At 37.7% G+C, this 20810-nt stretch overlaps 1 protein-coding gene across 1 annotated transcript; it reads left to right on the top strand.

Moving 5' to 3' along the window:
* Positions 1-968: 968 nt before the first annotated feature.
* Positions 969-18303, top strand: snx27a (sorting nexin 27a). The gene is made up of 13 exons (XM_038279289.1): positions 969-1418; positions 6194-6419; positions 6520-6712; positions 6822-6886; positions 7662-7766; positions 7890-7968; positions 8073-8236; positions 10838-10927; positions 13108-13257; positions 13670-13798; positions 15732-15791; positions 15929-15977; positions 17528-18303. Exons 1-13 carry the CDS (start codon positions 1114-1116, stop codon positions 17596-17598), a joined length of 1686 nt encoding a protein of 561 aa, XP_038135217.1. The 5' UTR covers positions 969-1113; the 3' UTR covers positions 17599-18303.
* The last annotated feature ends 2507 nt before the right edge of the window (positions 18304-20810 follow it).

Here is a 20810-nt window from a genome sequence, read left to right as displayed (position 1 = left end):
ATATATTCATTGGAAATATTTTTATCCATCATATTTATAAAGCACAATATGTTTCAAAAAATCCAAGTGCTAAGTGAAGGGAACATATAAAATAAAAGGATAAGGGTAATAGATAAATAAAACAAGCACAAAAGCAGCTACCGTAGATTAAAAGAGCATTGAAACGCTATAAAAATTTCATCATAAAGAAAAGGATTCAGTCCTTTTCTAAATGCTTTACAGTTTGATGGAGCAACATTTTAAAAATGGATTTTCTATCATTCTATTGAAAATGTTGATGTATCATTTTGTAGTCTATATGAGTATAATTTGTGGCGTTAGCTTTGTAAATTACATTTTGAGAATAAAAGTTCTACGAAAGAGGGTTAGGGCCACTGAAAAAAAAAAGTTCACTGATTTTTCAATTTTATTTCAGTATAATATGAGAAAAATGTCAGAATTCTGACTAAATGAAAAAGAAAAGTCAAAATGTTGACTTTAATCTCAGAATTCTGACTTTAATCACACAATTGTGACTTTTTTCTCAGAATTCTAACTTTGCTTTCAGAATTCTGACTTTTATTAGAATTCTGACTTTGATCTCAGTATTTTGGATCGTACTGTAGATGGGCACCATGAAGGAAGAGATGTGGGAGCACTCAGCTTCACTGACAAAGATGTGAGTTGTTTGGGAGGGCCAGTAACACATTGGTGGAAAATTATGGAATTAGGCGACTTTTTAAGACAATGCAATTTAACACAAAGATGCTATTTAATTAATGGAAGGGCAGAAGTTTATTAAAACAAGATACATGGCTTAATGCCAACATGTTTGTTAGCTGTCAGAATTCAGAGACTTTAAAATTATTTGTATACAATTTTGCTATATATCATTTTGACGATTTTGCAGTTCGCACAGAATAAAAAAGCGCAGCATACCGACGCTTCCGGTTGGTCACGTTGTGTTGCTGTGACTCGTAACGTCACCGAGGGGCGTGGCCACATCAACAGAGTCGGTCTGTTTAGAGCTAACGTAACTGAGAGGGGGACAGAGCTCAACTGTTGTTTTGAATTTGCTGGAAATCACCGGCTGCAAACGAGAAGGGGGATTTTTAGTACCCGTTAAATAAGAAGATGGCGGATGTCGTCGGCGATGAAAGTCGGCCTGCTCACCCCGCGGCGACCCGCCAGCACGTTCCAGTCGTCGGTTCGTCTGCGGGCCAGAACGCAGCAACGGTAACGTCTGGTCCTCGGGTAGTGCGGATCGTCAAGTCGGAGTCCGGCTACGGTTTTAACGTTCGCGGTCAGGTCAGCGAGGGAGGCCAGCTCCGGAGCATCAACGGGGAACTGTACGCTCCGCTTCAGCACGTCAGCGCTGTTCTACCCGGAGGAGCAGCAGACCGAGCGGGGATAGCGAAGGGTGACAGGATCCTTGAAGTGTAAGCCAGCCTCAATCCTTCCAGTTAAGCTACCGAGGCTAGCCTCTCCATTTAGCGTGTTTGGATGACATTTGAAGACTCTGTAACATTTCTACTAATTTATAATTATAGCATTTAACAAACCGGTGAATATATATATATATAATATTGACGTCTAAAATAAACGTTTGGTGAAGTAGTTCACATGACCCTAGCTGGGGAGGTAAACAGAAAGCTAACCAGCTTACATAAGTTGGAGAACAGCCTGTGCATGTTGATTAGCCTGAGCTAACTAGCAAACCTGCTTCTGCTTATAGCTCAGCTGTTTGTTCAAAGGCTGTTTCATCTGGTTAGCGTTGGTTGGTTTAATTTAACACAATAACCCTGTTGGTTTAATATTGACTGTAGGATTTGGGTTAGTTTGCGTCGTAGTTCCTCGATATGGTGATTTAGAGCTAGCCGTCAACAGCCCTGTTGCTCACATCTTTGGACAATTAGGCTTTAGACTACTCACACTCCAGAGAGATACAGGTCAAACTTATTTCATTTAACCTAGAAGTTTATTTATAAATTCAGATGCTAAAAGATTTTTTGTTTTGTTTTGTTTATACCAGTGTTTTAATACAAAAAGTAGAATAGAAAATCCCTTTATTGTCCCACAATGGGGAAATTCTGGTGTTTACAGCAGCAAAAAGATTATAGAGAGAAATGGTCACACAAATGTTGACCTCAGAAAAATGTATAATAACAGAATAGTGAAGAGTTAAAAGATAAACAATACAATTCTGCACTGTAAAGTGTTTAACAGTATAAACTTGACTTGTGCACCTGGATAATAACCATTATACAGCTGCAGACATTTTTTACAGTAATGGATATTTGAAAAAAGCTGCAACATCAGAGATGTGCAAAATGACAGCAGCATGATATTTAACTGACTAAGGTAGAAACTGTGCAAAACCAGCATGAATGTAACAACTTATTGAGGTTGTTGGGAACAGTGGTGGTTATAGAGTCTTACAGCTGCTGGGAGGAAGGATCTGTGATTACGCTCCCTGGTGCATTTAGGGGGCAGTCTGTCACTGAAGGAGCTCTCCAGTTCTGCAACAGCTTCAGGCATGGGGTGGGAAATGTTATCCAAGTGCATTCTAAAATGTATTTGTACAAACCTCAATAATCTGTTAATCAAGAATAGAATGTCTTGCCATATAAATGTTAGAGGTTGATATACAGCGTGAGGATGAAAATCAATTTATAAACTTTATTAGTGTTTGATTATAGGTTATAAACAAAATGATAGTAAGACTTCTTAAGAAAACAGTAAACATCAATGAAAAATATTTATCAAATTGATTTTTTATATATAGAAAGTAACAGTAACTGCTAAGGTTGTATAAATCACATTCTCTATATAGGAATGATTTTTTTTTTCTTTTTTATGTATAGCTATTAGATATATTTTCCTTAGTATATTGTTTAAAGTTGATATAATTGACTCTTAGCTGCAGGAGTGCGTACCACAGTTATTACCTTATCAGACACGCTGCTTTTATCCCTCTAGCTGTCGCATAATCACAACTAAAAGGATGGATGGTGGTCTTTAGTTTCTATATATAAATGTAGGGGTGTCCTGATGCAAGTTTTTATTTCCAATATGATACCGATAATGCAGCTTTGAAGATTCACCATGACATTGTCCCGATGCAACATTAGCATGAATCATACATAATTTTTATTGCATCTTTGTTGTGTAGCATATTGGAAAAGGCTTGTTCAAGTGAGAACAATAGTCATCAACAGCACTTATGAGAACCACACTGACCAATTTTTACTAAACCACTGGTTTATGCAGTTTCTGTCAGCCTGCATATATCAGTGATTTTAGAGTCGGGCAGATATATATACGGATAAGTTCTCTTTTTTTTTCGGCTTCTGTTGGACTGATTTTAGATGTCGATATCGGATTGGAATATCCCTAATTGACTGTCAATGTGTTTTGCAGCTGTAAATACCTCCAAACAGCTTTATATCTTTGATAATCGATTCCCTCCTGGCCTATTTGTGGGTTCTCAGTAAAATCACTCTGAACATTGAAAATAATGTAAAATATTTTACTGCTATGCTTATGTTCATCCCTGCTATGCTGACATTACTGGTTACCAGTTTAACTTTTTTAATTCCCCTTTGACTGACATTTGGGCTCCCTCCCCAGGGCTCTGTCCAGCCCATTTTAGCCAAAACGCTGGTTATACTGAAAGCTGTCAAATTGAAACTGAAATCAGGCTGATACCCTGACTTTTAATGAGCGCAACAGCCACATTATTTGCACAAATGTGTGCGAAAAGCTCTATACAACATGAAGCCCTCAGACTCTGTCCTTGACTTACCCTGAGTGCCTACAGGCAGGTGAACACATGTGCTACGGCCCCGCTAGCTTAGAGAGAGGCTGCAAGTGGATAGTTCACACATGGGGAGATAATAAGAAGACATAAAAAAGAATATGTAGCGTAAAATAACCCCTCCTGCTACGGTCGTAAAAATTCCTGGTGAGAACCCTGACACATCCAAGAGAGCTTTAAGCCTTGACTCTCATGTTAAACTATTTTATGGGATGTGTGAAATCCTTTCTATCTTACCTGTGAACAGCTTCCTAACGTTCAGTCACCTGACTGTAAAATCAGCAATAAACCAGAGCAGAGAAAACATGTTCACATAATGTACATTCTCATAGGCTAAACAGGAAATAAGGAAGAAGAGAAAAAGAAAACAAGGAACACTGGCTCGCTTTGACTTGCTGAGTTGTCAGATTGTTTTTAAAAACACAGCCTTTCTGTTTTGTTTGTCCATTTAATCATTGAATGCCTCCGATCACGTGACATGTCCAATTTTTAACCGAAGACGTATTAATAGTTTGACCATTTAAAAAATCAGACAAGGATCAGTGATTAGGAGTTACAGACATCAGCATAGTTGAACAAAGAAGAAAAAAGCTACTTGTATTTAGAAAATTGTGCGTTTTTTATCAGCTTGACTGATAGGTGTGCTCCTGGCTTTGTAGAAGTAACAGTAGGCTAAATTAAAAAAGGAAACACAGCGATTAAAGACATAAAAGGATGCCCTAACAATCTGACACCTACATCAACTTTCTATGATATAATCTCACTACCAATAAGAATTATAGAAATTGGTCTTTTAAAATGTAATACTATATGTAACATAGATAGATTTGCTTACTTTTTCAGAGGTTTTTGTGTTTCTATTGTTTTGTTTTTAGGCTGAAAACACTATTAAGTCAGCCACATAACATTGCTTATCGCATTGAAGATATTAAGAACTTACCTTATGTTCCTGGATTAATCCTTGAGACACCATTACACGTTACTGCTTTTTTTTATTTTTTATTTATTACCTTCAAATGATCATGATTAAGAACTATCATGTGTTGATCATCAATAATGTGTTGCTGGGAGGAAACTAACACATCTTTGTTTTGTCATACTTGCTCATTGTTGAATTCTCAGTTGATCAATCATGTGGTTATTAGAAGCAGATATTTATTAAATGTTTTTTGGCATTTCTCTAAAAGTTAGCCTGGGCTATTTCCCAATATGGTGATGTTGGTTTTATATTTCATGCTAAGATGGTCGGCACAAAGAAAATTTAAAATATACCCATTTCTCCTTTCATTTCCTTTCCCACTTTGTATGAGTTGCAAGGGGTAGACATTTCTGTATAATAGACATTTTTATTTTTCAATTAAGTCACTCTAACAAGAGAACTTTGAATTATTCATTTTGTGGAAGATGATGTTTTGAATTTCATTTATCCATGTTGAGAGAAAAAAAATAGTCACAAGTTAATGTATATTTTTTTCGTCTTTCTATAATCCAGAAGCTGTAGCTTCATAATAAAAGCCTGGTGTTGCAGGCTAAGTCTGTGTACAAAGGTTTGAACCTGAAAAGGCATCCAGCATAAAAACTCTGGCAAGTCAACATGCAGGTTGTAACGTCTTTAGGTGTCAGAAAAACTTGTCTGAAGCACCTTGTAGGTTAAAATTTGTTAACTTGAGAGAATCCTTTATTTAAGTACTGTCTTTGGATATCTCTTTTCCCTTTTCTGTGTCCCTATATGAAACGCTACATCATTTTACTAGATGAGCAGCAGTCATTGGTTAATGTTAATGGCCGGCTGTTACTTCATAAGTTTCACTCTTCACAATCCTGCACAAATACAAGTTTTTAACACTAACTGATGTCTTGAATGAAAGATTTGTGCAAATCTTTCTGTGTTTTATTCCCTTCCTGTCCCCCCCCACTGTTTCTCAATGGAAAATTAGCAGAGACACCTGATGCCGCCGCCATCTGGTCTCATCAAAGCCAAGAAGAGCGAGGCAAAGGGAGGCATCTTTCAGTACCAAAGGAAGGGGAAACAATAGCGCTGACCCGCTTTACTCCCATCTCTGTATTAATCATTGACAGGCGAGGCCCTGATATTATAACAGCATAATGTCCAGGAAGAATAGTCAGTGCTTCCATGCATATTTATTAAATGCGCTTTACTTCTGCCAAAAATAGATTTGAGTGGGATTGTCAATATATTCATGGATGCAGAATTTCACCGATAATGCAGAGTTAATCAGCTCTTTGGGATCTGATCCCGTTTGGTTGTTGTTCTTACATATTGAGCCACATTCTGGTTTCAGGTAACATAAATTAAACCGGAGGTTCTTCTTACATGTATGGTGTGTTTGGAGGTGGCTTGCAGTTCTAAGTGTTTTTTCTCACGATTTAATTAAGGAATGGGGTAAATGTGGAAGGTGCGACCCATAAGCAGGTGGTGGACCTGATCCGTGCTGCAGAGAAGGAGCTGGTTCTGGCCGTGCTGTCCGTTCCTCCTCAGGAAGCCGATGGGTTAGAAGGCGGCGAGGATATCCAGCCTAACTACGACTACAGCGACAAGCAGGCTGTTCCCATTTCCATCCCCACATACAAGCATGTGGAGCAGCACTCGGAGAGGTTTGTGGTGAGTAATTCAGCCTTCCTGTTTCTGCTGCATTACTTGCACTTGCCTTTTAAATGTTTTCTCTATTAATAGTTATTTTATCTGTTTAAATGTCCCTCAGGTTTACAACGTGTACATGTCAGGCAGACAGCTGTGCTCAAAACGCTATAGAGAGTTTGCCATCCTGCACCAAAACCTGAAGAGGGAATTCTCCAACTTCAACTTCCCAAAGCTGCCTGGTAAATGGCCCTTCTCTCTCTCTGAGCAGCAGCTGGACGCTCGTCGTAGAGGTCTAGAGGAGTACCTGGAGCGAGGTAGGGAGACTCCAAGTTGTTATCCTTTAAAGCTTTTAATCAAGTCAATCAAAAAACACAAAAAAATAACTCTTCACTCTGATTGTCTCTTCTCTATTATTCTCTGTAGTTTGTTCTGTGCGGGTGATAGGGGAGAGTGACATCATGCAGGAGTTCCTCTCCGAATCAGACGAGGTATATGTCCTATTGATCAGTATTTTATTTTTGTTATTTAGCTTTCATATTATAATTTTTATTTTAATTTTCAAACTTAATTTACTGTCATTTGTTACCCTGATAGCAGGTGAAATAAAAAAAAAGAAAAACTTGAAAAATCTTGAGTTATATTTTCAATATAACAATGTCTATGTTTTCAAAAGAAGAATAGAATCTAAATAGTTTTGATGTAGGAATGGATATCTAACTATGGTCAGATTGTCCTTAGCTTCCACTTGCTATAAATTTAATTTTATGTTTTTAATTTACAACTATCATAGTTTAATATCCTAAAACCTCCTGAGGACACAGTAAACGCATCAACGTTGTTTAACTGCTTTATATAGAATATATTCTGCCTCAGGAAGTCTGTATGATGGATTTGAAGAATAAAACCATAATTAAACCTTGCAAAATAAAATGTCCTTCACCAGATTTGCTTTAAGAATGGAATTTCCTGTTTTAGTCCCAAGTGTTTTTGGAACATATGCTCTTTAAAATAAACTCTCATTAATGTAGGAGAACTTTTAGGGTTCATATTCTGTACTAAAATATCCAGAATACTGTAGGGAAAACCTTGTCATTTGAGCTTATAAAAAGAATGTGTTTCTTAATTATGTTTAGGGCCCCATTTATCAACCTTAGAATTAAAAACGGACGTATTTTTGCTATAATGCTTTAGAAAACATACTTTGGCTTTAATGTAAACACAGCTCTATATCTGCACTCAGCATTTTGTTGTTCTTGTTGGCAGAACTATAACGGAGTCACAGATGTTGAGCTGCGGATAGCCCTGCCTGACAAAACCACCATATCCGTCCGAGTGCGTAAAAACAGCACGACTGACCAAGTGTACCAGGTAAGAGCAGCTGTTTGGTACCATCTGCAGCAGGCGTTGCTAATACATCATGCTAATAAGGAAAGGTCTGTCAGATATGATCTCCTGGGAACTAACTGGGTTCTTATTGCTTGTTTTCTTTAGGCGTTGGTGCTGAAGGTTGGAATGGACAGCATCATGGCCAGCTACTTTGCTCTTTTTGAAGTCATCAACCATTCATTTGGTGAGAACTCTGTGTATATTGTAAACTTTCTCATATTGCATAAATGCCAAACCTATGAATAATACAACGCTCATTCTTTTCCCTTCTTCCTGGTCTGGTTGCAGTGAGGAAACTTGCCCCAAACGAGTTCCCCCACAAGCTTTATGTGCAGAACTACACATCAGCGGTTCCTGGAACATGCTTAGCACTCCGCAAATGGTTGTTCAGTATCCAGGAGGAAGAGTTGCTCAGAGACAACCCCCTGGCCCTTCACTACTGCTTCCACCAGGTATGCTAGAACCTTAAAATCCTGTTGGGTATGAAAAGGATCAAGGGTAACTAGAAAATGAGTTTTACCATCTAATTACTGAAACAAGGCTAAAGAAGCTTACAGTTTATCACCCTGTGGAGAAGTTTATATAACAAAGAGAATATAACATGCAAATGTCTGCCTCAAACACACACCATGAGTTTTTACAGCATATTAGGTCAGTCATTACCTCAGGCCTGTGAAGTTCAGCAGTGACCTATTAAAACACCTAAATGAACCTTTCTATTTCGTGCAGCCACTCTGAGTAAAACTGTGAACAGAGATTTTTCAAACATCTCTGATCATGGCTGTAATATTTGTCTCTTTCCAGATACCAAATCATTCAGGTTTTCAAATGTTTCTCTTGATTAGTCCGGTTATAGACAGACAAAATGCATCAGTGGGGAAATGTTTCTGGTCAAAGAAATCCTGGAAAAGACCAGATCTATTTAAAGGCAGAGTGGAGGAAAGACCTGCCCTCTGCATTTTAGAGAAAATGCACTTGCGCAACCCTGTACCTGTTCCAGAGAGGAAACGCGTATTAAACGTTTGCGAGATCATGCACAAGCCCATTTCTCCTCATGCACGCTCTTTTGAAAAATTTCTCTTCTCATAGCTCATACAAGCTTACTGTGCCCGAATGTCCGCTCTAACCCCTAAAACCTTTAATCGCTATATAGAGCGGGGACTATATAGTGGACTTTATAAACTGACTGTTCAGATAGACGATCACTGCTTTTTGCTCCCGTTGGCCACGTAACTCCTCCTCCACCACGTGGTGCCTGCGCCATTTTTATTAGTCACCCCTGTCGGGTAGTGGCAGCCTATGGCGACAGCAGTCCGCTGTGATAGTATGCTTTCCGTGCAACAGCATTCCAGGATATATCTGCGCCTTCTGAGGCCTTTCTTTTCGTCTCATACACTTCATAGACACTTTTTCTCTTATGAGCCTCGGCCATTTTCAAAGAACTGGGATGAGAAAGGTGAGCTTCAATGACGGTCTGAAACAGTAGCTCACCACAGATTTACACCTGAAGATACTCAGATAAAGATAACTAACTGGGGACGAGCACGTAGGACAGCTTTACATAAACATATTACCAAAATGATTGACAATTACGAGGACCACTTATTTAGATGATCTACCCACAAATAAAAAATCATCCTCTATACCTTTAAGAATTTATCATGGCTACCCCTGTCAGCTTGCCTTTGTTGAGCCACTCTGAAACCAGATATGTCACATGTGTCTTAGTACCAACAGAACAGTCCTTTTTCCTCTCATTAGATGAAAATAAAGGTCCAATCAGAGTTTTAAGAGACTACAATCTGGACGAATTGTGGAAGGGAAGAATATCCAGGATGCTTCAGGGCCAGAAGTTTTCAAATGCCTTGATGATTGAAGAACTCCTTGTCAAAACCAGACTGCTCAGCTGTCCACCAGATTTTAGAGCACTTTCTTTCCCTGTGCTTGACAAGTTTATTTGAGATGATGGTTTTATATTTAAGGGTACATAAAACCTATCAAAGTAACCAAAAATATCTAGTTCCTTCAGCAAATTCTCCTGATTTAAACTTAATAGAGAAACCGTGGTCTCTACAGTCAGAGACACAATAACTGCGGTTTTGCAATTGCAGTTTTTCCATTAATTAACTTTCTTTTAAGATTTACTGTAAATAAGTTTTTTCATACGATAGTTTTGAAAACAACATGGCAGCCACGGATGTAAACGCATCAGCTACGGCTCTAGTGAGCACAATCATCCTCCAACTCCAGTCTTCTTTGTTTCATTATAAAGCAGTAAGGTCCAGCTGCAGATCATGTGACTCGTATGATGAGAAAAACAGTGTTTCTACTTCAGTTTTCAAAAGTATAACTGAACAACCACCTCATTGAAGCGTAAAAACCTTATATTGAAAAACAGTATTTCCAGTTAGTGAATTTTGCTTTTTCAGAATTACAATCCATCTGGTTAATGGAAACACAGATAATGAAAGCTGGATATTCTTAACACCTTAGCAGAGGCACAAGCTGATCATCTCCATGCAGAGCTGCACTGATGCAGGGATTCATGAAACTGGAGCTCTAACCCAAACCTGGGTGCATACTGTACAATACAAGGACAAGTGCTGATTTTCCTGCTTTAGAAAACTCTGTTTCACCTGTAGAGAATAGTCAAATAATGGTGGTTTAATATTTTCATTTTTTTAAGAATCTGTGTTCTGTATTTTCATTACCTTTAACTAATTATAATCTAAATGAAATGAATACAAGCAGTTGGATCATTCTGTATTACACATCTGTTCTAGATAATTGCATTAGCCTTAATGAACCTCTGTATTTTGCTTAAGGGTATCTTAACCAGACCATCTTATAGTGGCTCATGTCTAGTTTGCAGAGTAATTATATTGTTTGAAACTATAATAACAGAAACAAAAGAGCAGAAACAGTCACTATCAGAATTTTTTTTCGTTTTCGTTTTTGCTGATTTTGTGCTGGACAGTGACTGTTTTTCCTCTTAAACATGTAATCATCTGTGCATCTCTCTGACCCCTTCCTACCCTTCCCTGTCCATTTAGGCTCTTGACGATGTGAAGAAGGGATTCATAAAAACTGAGGACAAATCCTACCAGCTGCAGAAACTGGCAGAGCAGCGCAAGATGGCCACAGTCAGTACCACAGGCTAGTCTTTGTTTATTGGGGGGGTCCGGGGGGACTGAATGGAAAAACACTCCCAACACAGACAGAAATGGTCTGAAATGTTTTCATGGTTTAGACAACAAACCTCGAAGGTTACAACAAGGACTTAGTTAAAAAAGAAATGGTTTTCCAGCTCTGAATGTCCCTACAATCCTAGTATCAATATATTGCATTACTAGACATCCAATTCAGGTAACAGCTAAAAAGTGTTTATGAAACCGGCAAAGTCATTTGATTGGATAAAAAATAATGAATTCTAGATCTTCCGCATCAGAAATTATTTGTTTTTTTTAATTAAGACTAATACCCTTAGGCTGTTTTTTTGCGACTTATTAAAGGAAGTTGGTCTCTAACATCACTCTGTGGTGCATTCTCAGATGTACTTAAACCTCTTTATGTTTTTTCACATTGTAACCTATTAGAGGAGGAGGTCATGTGATGGAGCCAAGCAAAAAATTATGGCTAAAATGATTTCCTTTTCACACAATATCTGTACTTTACACTGATGTCATTAATTAAATGTACTTTAGTTAATCTGCCTACATTAAGACTAGGGATGGGGATCGAAACCCGGTTCCATCAAGGACCCGGTTCCACTTTTTTCAAAACCCGAAAATCAATAACGTTTGGGCTTATCGATACCACTATCGAGTCTGGTCGTTTTTTTTCTTTTCTCCCGGAGGTCCTGTAACATAATTGTGTGTCCCTCGAGTCGCGTCACAGCATTTAAATCTAATCAATCCAATCACTGCAGCATGTCCATCAATGTTTTGGAATGAAATTGTAAGCAAACAGATATTAAAAGTAAAACAAGTTAAGTCTGGCAGTTAACTTCGCTCGCGACTCGAGGATGAATGAACAGACGAAAAGACTCCTCCTCCTCCGGCTGCTGCCCCGCCGCACCACAGCCGTCTCGTCTTCATCATCCACTCAGAGTACAGGCCCATTCATACCTCACGTAAAAGACGGATACGGATACGTGTGGAGTGTTTCATACGTTCTAACCGTCGATTTCGTCCGTACTTTGACACGAAAATTGGGAGCTTACGCTTACGGACGAAACGGATCAATACGGAGCAATACTACCGGAAACGGTGGGGGCGCTATTGAGTTTTTAATACAAAATGTCAACAAAATCACTAAGAATGCAACAGAATCAAGTCTTGGACCATCGCCATGTTTTGATCAATGACGAATCATTGGCGCCCAGCACTGCCACCTAGAGGAAATACGGGTTATTGCGCACCTCAACGGACGGAGGTATGAAGGAGTCAACGGATAGAACGTACGGACAGAAATACGGACGTGCAGGCCAAACGTGAGGTATGAATGGGCCTTAACACTGGTCAGCGCGCACACAGACTTTGTAGCTTGTCCGGTCAGTTAAAAATATTAATTGTGAAATCCGTGTTGTAATCGGAAGCATACAAGCTAGTTAGCTTGAAAAGTAAATAAAGTTTCAGACGTGCTGCGTGATGATGTGTTCAGATTTGCTCAGTAAAACAACAATTAGGTTATCATGATGCGTTCAAGTGTAACGTAAAGAAAACGGGAAATTTTGTTTTTGGCGAGAAACATGAGTAATACAGTTGTATATTGCTTTAATTATTTTAGAATATATAATGAAACTACTGATGCCAACATTTATTAAAAATTACATTTAATTTAAAATACAATTATTTATTTGTTAAATATTTTCCTAATCACTAAAAACATGATGAAAAGTGACAGTAGACGTATAATACATAAACCAACAATTGTGAAAATATATTCTAGTTAGTTTTATGTCATTTCGAAGTGGCCTATTACATTAGCCATGTTTATTGAAGGCTAGAAACATTTTGTTATGCTCACTTGTTAAGCAATAAAAGCAATAGCAGTTCTGTTAAAAAAAATTTGTTGCATCGTCTTTCCATTAAATAACAGAAAAGTATCGATAGTGGTATCGATAAAGACTCGGATCGATAAGGAGTATCGATAAACGTATCGATATCAATAAATATTAACGATCCCCATCCCTAATTAAGACTCAGTCAGTTCCATTTAGACAGTGGGATGCATTTTTTTTTTTATTCTTATTTTTCATGACTTTTAATTAAGCTGGTTGTTTTGGATATTACTGACTCCCGTCTGCTATGATGCTTGTTAGTACCTGAGCCTGCTGCGGACATGTGAGGGCTATAATGAGGTGGTCTTCCCACACTGCTCCTGTGACTCCAGGAGGAAGGGCCATGTCATCACAGCTATCAGCATCCATCACTTCAAGCTGCATGCGTGCACTGAGGACGGCACACTAGAGGTGACCATTTACCAATTCTATTTTAATTGCAGGACATGATTCATCACTTTTTATGTTTAATTTTATTGGGGATTCAAGATTTTGATCAATTGATTAATCTAAAGTTGATTGATCTTATCAATCAACTAATGATGGATGGATAGATGGATAAAGATTTATAGATAAGCGGCCATTTTCTTAAAAACTTCAGTTTCCTCTCATACCAAGAAGGAAAACTTTTATCAGTTAACCGGAGGAACAATTTTCAATTTAATAAACCATTAATCGACAACTACTTGTAAGTCGATTATTTGTTTACATTCATACTTTCTGTGACTTTGGGCGATAATGTCTCTATGCTTACTTTTTTAGATGAAAATCAGTTTTCTCACATATTTAATTATAACATTCAGGTAAATGTCTGTTTCTTTAGAACCAGGTAATAGCTTTTGAGTGGGCAGAGATGCAGCGGTGGGACACTGATGAGGAAGGCATGGCTTTCTGCTTCGAGTATGCCAGAGGAGAGAAAAAACCTCGCTGGGTTAAGATCTTCACTCCATATGTAAGTGTGGTTGCGCACTCTCTAAGGTTTTATTGTTACAAAATGTATAAATATTCACTGTCAGAGGCTGTGGAGGGATAAATGTCAGTTTTGACCTTTTATCCCTAAAAATAGCCTCACATTTTTAAAGTTTAACTTATATTTACACAAAACCTAATGTCTCCATACTAATATTCCCTCTAAGCTGTGGGCTTTAGCAATCACTCAATGCTAGCATATTCTTAGCGCTCAAAAAAATCTATGCTGCACAAAGAATAAAATCCAACATAAACTGTAAATCAATTAGACAAATAACTTTTATTTTTGCTGTACTTCTTTGAATCCATGTATCATTCTTTAATTTTTCAACTTAAACCTAACAATGAAAAAGAAACAGCTGTTATTTCATAATATAGAGAAATTGAGAACAGTTATATTTCATTACCACAATAAATTAAATGTATATATAAAAAAACAAATGAATTGGGTAAATATGAAATACATTTATTAAATTCCTATAAATCTATGTGCTCCATCTACTCTTCAACCCCAGTTCAAAATATCACTATCAAATAAGTTTTATAAAAAACAAATACATACAAGATTTGCATTTGGATGAATGTGTTTAATTAAACCTCAGTGTCCTTTAAAAAAGTTTACCAAATATCCTTATTCAGCGCATTAGAGAGAGCTACAGATGCATAAATAAATAATCCAGCAGAAAGAAGAATATGTTGGGGCCCCAATTCTTAACCAGTCTGGGCTTCCAGAACAATGATACTCACTAGTTTGCAACAGGCACACAGCTGAAGATGCGCCTCTTCAACGCCCTATGCTATATGTGACTTTTTTCTTCGATAAATTCAGATAGGCTACACGATGAAGCAATGACTTTAACAGGAGATAAGATGGCTGAAACACTTAGGTGTGAGGAGCTAAGGGAGATCTCACAGCTTGTGGATATTGGTGCTACATTTGAAGCATCCAGTGCTGATTGCGAAAGATTTAGTTTAATGATTCGTATCAAAACAGCATCCAGAAAGCTCTTAAAGTGGCATATTTGGAAAACCATCAAAGAAATGAGAAAGACAGACAAGAAAAACAGATCAGATTTTAGTCAGATTTGTTCCTATTCTAGTAACATTTATTGAGACATTTTTCCTATATAGATATTAATCTTGAAATGCTTTTATTATTATCTAATTTATTGTAGGATGCTAATACAGACTGTGTCATAAAATATTTTGCAGACTTACAGGGATACAGAAATGTACACAATTTTACAATGTCTTAATGTCAACATAAAGTTATGTCAGAACGATTTAATCTCTAATTTCTTCTAGAACAGGACCCTCAAATATAACATCATGAACAAGGGGCCAACTCACTTATATTAAAAGTTAGCTAATGGAAATAGCAGCTGTAATCTGATTATTTTAATAAGCAATGTAACTTACTATAATCCTGGGATTATAACTGGTATATTGGTGTGTGGCCACATCCTGCACATCTGATATTGCTCCCAGTGGGGCCTTGTGTAAATGCCCAGACACATGGATCATTATAAGGAACATTGGTCCATACCAGTATACATTAGGCTTCTCTTGCCTATATCCAATTAAATCTAGCTCCTCTCTCAGGTATCCCTGTGACTCTGTGATGAAAATAATGGAAAATAAAGCATTTAACAGAAACATTGTCCCTCTGAATATCTGCCAGTATTGCAAAAAAATATCACTAATACTATAGAAAACAGGGTTATTAACCATCTACCAAGTAGAGACAGATCTTAACAACATCTTGACCATTTAATTTAATTTTTTTTTATTCCTGTTACCCTTTATCAATTCACTGTAGAATAAAATCCTCTATTTATGTCTTAATAAGCAAATGGAAGTAATCTGAGCAGAAAAAAGTGTCAATAACAGCTTTCTCTTGTTTCCTCTTCTCCCAGTTCAACTACATGCATGAATGCTTTGAGCGCGTCTTTTGTGAGCTGAAGTGGAGGAAGCAGGTAAGGGACCCCTCCTTTCCTCTTTTGGGAAAGGCTTTGTGTGTCTAAACTTAGCCTGTTTTCTTACAGTCTCCTTTGCAGGGCCCATGCTTTCTTAGGATTTTTTTTTTTAAGTGTCAATTTTTTTTATGTTTCAGGTGGAGGAAGAGGCCTCTGATAAAGACAACAAAAACTGTAGCAACAGTGGTAAGCATTTTGCATTTATATATACATTTTTCAAGTAAAGTTCATCGGATTTAAAGTCTTTAGTTTGTTTAAAAAAGACTCAGATCCAAGATAGTAGCTTTTTATCGCAGCGGAATATGCAGCCTGAGAGCTGCTTTGATGAATAGCAGCCATCTAGGAACATGAATTATGCAGCAGACCAATAGGATCAAACCTAAATGTCAGGGGAAGGGAGAGAATTATAAGCAGTAATTCTTACTTTATTGAAAATAAATGAATACTGAAATTGGTAAATTATTTTAAGAATGAGGAATTGGTTTTATATTTAGAAAAGCTTATTGAGTAACATAAGCACATTGTTGCAGAATCCTTCATAACCATGAAGCTTTTGATATGCTTCAAACCCCAAATTTAGTGTGTTTTGTAGTGATTTTATCTTCCAAGCACAAAGTAATGCAGGATGACATGAAAGGAATATATATATACTGGCATTTAAAGGGAGTCTCCTTCCCACTTAATATAATCCAGAGTATCCAGTTACATGTAGATGCGTTTTAATTAGCCCATAGAGCACCCTTGTGTGGAATTTGATCATAGTGTGAATCCAGCTTTTATCCAAAGGGTTTGTTAGAGAACATTAGAGAACAAAGCAGAGTATGAAGACCAGGGATAAAGTTAAAAGGTGAGGGTTAGAATAGTGGACATGTTAAACTAGAAATAGGTTATAAAGGCTGGCACAATTAATCGTGATTAATCGATTATTGAAATGATCATCAACTCATTTAGTAATCGATTAACTGGAGAATAGAGACTGTAAAACATGCCTTTAGCTAAAAGATCAACTCATTTAGAGCAGTAATTATATCAAAATTGTAAGAAAGTATGCAAACATTTTGCATTTAAGATTAAATGTTTTCAATATGGTCTATCTAGAACTCCTCAAGTTGAAAAGTTGTAGTTTAATTTCGTAAAAAATCTTCTTTGAGGAATCTTTGGCTATCCGATTAGTAATCGATTAATCAAAAATATAGTCAACAGATTCATCGATTTGCAAAATAATTGTTAGTTGCAGCTGAAAGTCATATCCCAAGCTTTCAGCGCTATTTAGTTAATTTTCTGGAAATTAAACGTTTTTGACACAACTTCAAACCTACCAAGGTGTTCCATTTTAGGCCTAGACTCTGAAATTAGAATAAGGAAGTTGGACATTAATCAAGACAGTGTACGAAATAAAACAAGGTTCAGTAAGATGTTTATTATTATAATCTGTTTATTTAAAGAAAGAAAAACTGCTCAGCGTAGTAAAATTCTTGTCCTGTTGTGCCTTATGAGTAACGTATGACGGATTAAGGAGTGGCTTCCTAATCTAAGAGATCTACGCATCAGATGTTGAACTATTCAGCCAGTCAACTACGTGCAATTATCACAAGTATGTTAACAAGCCACTAGATAAATGTGAACGAGAAAGCTTTCTAGAAGCCGGAGGATCATAAACTCATCTGACCTGCTGGCAGCTTCCTCATGAGCCACATGACTAGATAAGGCAGTCACTCAGATTTCTTGTGTTACAGAGTTCCTGCCTCCACTGGAGACGCAACAGAAGGGATGGCGCCACCTAGGGGGAGAAATCGCCACATCCTAAAACAAGGTTAACCTTCACTTGAACTAGAACTGATTCACTCATCACAGCCACCCACAGAGAGTGCCCATTGACTAAAGAGAAGGAGTGAGTCTGAGGCCATCTCTGCCCCAGAACAGAAGGAAGTCCCTCTTTGGGGGGAAAAAAAAAACAACAAAAAATGTCACTCCCAAAGTAAATCCAAGGATGGGCAGAGTGAGGAGAGAAGCGAAGGAGAATCAGCATCAGCCAGCTTTCATGTCATTCACCAGACCTCCTACACGTGTCTGTTGTTTTTCCCTCCATCCATCTTCCCTGAGATGTTTGCTCACCATTGGACGGGTCAAAGTGGGTCAGCGCCACACAGCTCCACAAACGGCTCATTCCTACACTGACAGAGGAGACTTGTGGGTTGATAATTTGGCCCAGATATCCTGCAGGTCTGGAATGGCAAATTGAGCTGAGATTGAGGCGAAAAAGAGAAAAAGTATAATCGCAAATGTTGGATTTTCTTCTTTTTTTTTTTTTTTGCGCCTTAATATCATGCTCTACACTTCCCCTAATGCTGGACATTAACAGGAATGTTTTGTTTTTTTTTGTTTCTGGGGTTCTTTGCTTGTCAGACAATGCAAGCAGCACACATGTAACAGTGATTATGGATTGTGATCGTAATGATTTGTATGTTTAAAAATCATTCTTCTGAAAAAGAAAATATAGATTAATATAAGAGCAAGTAATTTTTGTTTTCTTAATCTGAAATGAAACACTGAATCGCAGTCAGGAATCTCTTACTAATCCCCATCTTTCACCTTGTCAACGGGTCTAGCCCGCACTACACAGAGTGACGTCTGTTGGCGCTCGGCCATTAATCTCAGCGTATGAATATTTATCCTCATTCCAGGTGTTTTTGTTATAAATATATATATCTATTTCAGCTGCAGTTTGACAGAGCTTGATAGTGCAGAGGAGGCGGCGTTGACATTCTGAACAAATTACGTCAATCCAAAGCTTTAATGTTAATAAGATGTCTCTCTTTATGCAATGTCAGATTGTGAATATGAACCTGACAGGTTTCTGAGTTTGTGTGCAGAGCTGCAGTTCATTAAGCTTCCACCAGGGAGCAGCAGTGTCTAAAATGGGGAACTGAAATGGAAATCTGCTCAGTTTGAGCCCTCTGGGTCTGTAAGCCTCCCAAAAAGTATCAGTCTCCTGCAGTTTGTCTTTTAAGCAAGTCAGGAGGAAAGATGTATGTGTGAGATAAAGTAGCTGTGCATGAAGGTGTGTGACCTCAACCATCTGCATATAGGGCGACGCAGCCGAGGATCCGCCTCCTTCTGCACGGGATACAGTATTACACGTGTGCAGCTGCACATGAAACAATTTTACATAAAAAAAAGAAAGCCTTTGTGAGTTTCTGATGAACAGATGGTTTGTTTATGTGTTTCTGTGTAGTCTGATCAGAGCTGCAGAGAGCAGGGGTACATGTCTAACATGGCGTTTTCCTAGATGGAGGTGGCATGCATCTTTGTTTTGATTTCATATATAGTTATGTTTGACCAGTTAAGGGCTGCTGGTTTTTCTCTAGCAGGCATGGGCTGGTCTGAACTATCGGGTTATTAAAAGGTTTTCTAAATGTACCATTCAAAGTTTCCCATCATTCCTAATTTAAAAAATAATCACCTTAAGATGTGACTCCAGAGAGCACCACATCTAGTTCACCTGTTGCTGTGCACAGTCTGTCAGCTGGCTCGAAGAAGGCAGCATTATTTCTCTGCTAATTTTTACTTATTTATCCTGCAATGGAAAAATGAATATATATAGCTGATGTTTAGTTTGTATTTTTCCTCATTTTTGCATGAAAATCAAAAATCTTTGTTAGTTGTAACATTAATACATATGTTAAAGTCATGTTTTATATAACAGGTAGAGAAATGAACCTTTCTGTTGATGTTAAAGAACATTACCTGTCTTAGAAATGTAAAAAAAAAAAACATACAATAAGCTAGGGTGGAAATTAGATTTAAATTTGGACCTATAAAGTTAGGCCAAAGTTGTTCTATATTGGGGTTTAAATCAAGATTTTAATTTATTCATCTTTCCTCTGACTTGAAATGACATCTATAGTATTTACTAATTGACCTGATCCTTAAAGATCGGATTATGGTGATGGAAGAAGATCTCACAGCCTCCATAAAGACGTGAGGCTCGTCACCAAAGATAAATCATCAAAATACTGAATATAATATTAGAAAGGTTAGATTCTGATGAAGCTAGTAAGGTTTGTTTTTTCCACATTCAGTTTTGACAAGGGAATTTTTTTTTTCCAATTATCCAGTCTTTGAAAACTAAACAAAAGTTTGTGTATATTTGTTGGAATTTGATCCTCTTATAGTATCTTTTGTTATATACCTTTGTCATTTCCTATCAGGAAGTTCATTAAATGACAATTTAGAATCTTAGATTGCTAGGATTATGAGTGATTTTGGTTTTACATTTTGCTTCAACATTGTTTACCATATAGCGTCTCAGCCCAGCCCATGCCTAATGTCAGCTCATAATTCTTAGTCATTCCTGAACCTTCTCTCAAATTGAAATCACTGTTGTTTTTTCTGTTCATTATGTATTTTAGAGCTTGAATTATCCAGATGATTTTCTTTTTTTTTACATTTACCATAAGTTGAAAGTACTTCTCTGCCATCCTAACAAGCTTTCAGTAAACCGGCTGCCACCGCCATGTGCTCCTGTGCTGCCTGAGTGGGTCCTCTGTGTTTGTCGTTGACATTGCTGATAAGCCTGTCGGCTCTGATTGGCTGCGACTGATGAGCTGTCGGTGTGAAAGCCGTAGAATGAAGATGGGCTTTTGAAGAGATGCTGAACAGATTTAGACTTAATGGGGTTTATGTCTTGTTGCCTGACTGACATGATCCACACAAGCACAGAGTAACATTAAGTGAAGCACAAGATATCTGACATGAAATAGTTGCCTTCGGGTTAGAAAACGTCTAAAAGGCGGGTATGTCGTAGCATTTTGTGTTACAGGCATGATGGGTGGTTTGAATGAGAAGCTGCAGATGTGCAGATTGCGGGACCACCAAAATAATGGCCCGTTTGGAGATGATATGAGAGCTGCAGCTGCTCAGCCATGATGTTATTTATTTTTCTCCCCTTCTGTGTGATAAAGAGAAGAGACTGTCTGAGGTCTGTGATTGTGTGCACTGCCTTGTTTGTCCTCTTCT

The sequence above is a fragment of the Cyprinodon tularosa genome, unplaced genomic scaffold (genome assembly GCF_016077235.1).
Source record: "Cyprinodon tularosa strain WSP-4 unplaced genomic scaffold, ASM1607723v1 ctg15, whole genome shotgun sequence".
NCBI lineage: Eukaryota > Metazoa > Chordata > Actinopteri > Cyprinodontiformes > Cyprinodontidae > Cyprinodon > Cyprinodon tularosa.
The sequence above is the reverse complement of the archived record's forward strand: the minus strand, read 5'-3'. Positions and strand labels throughout refer to the sequence as shown.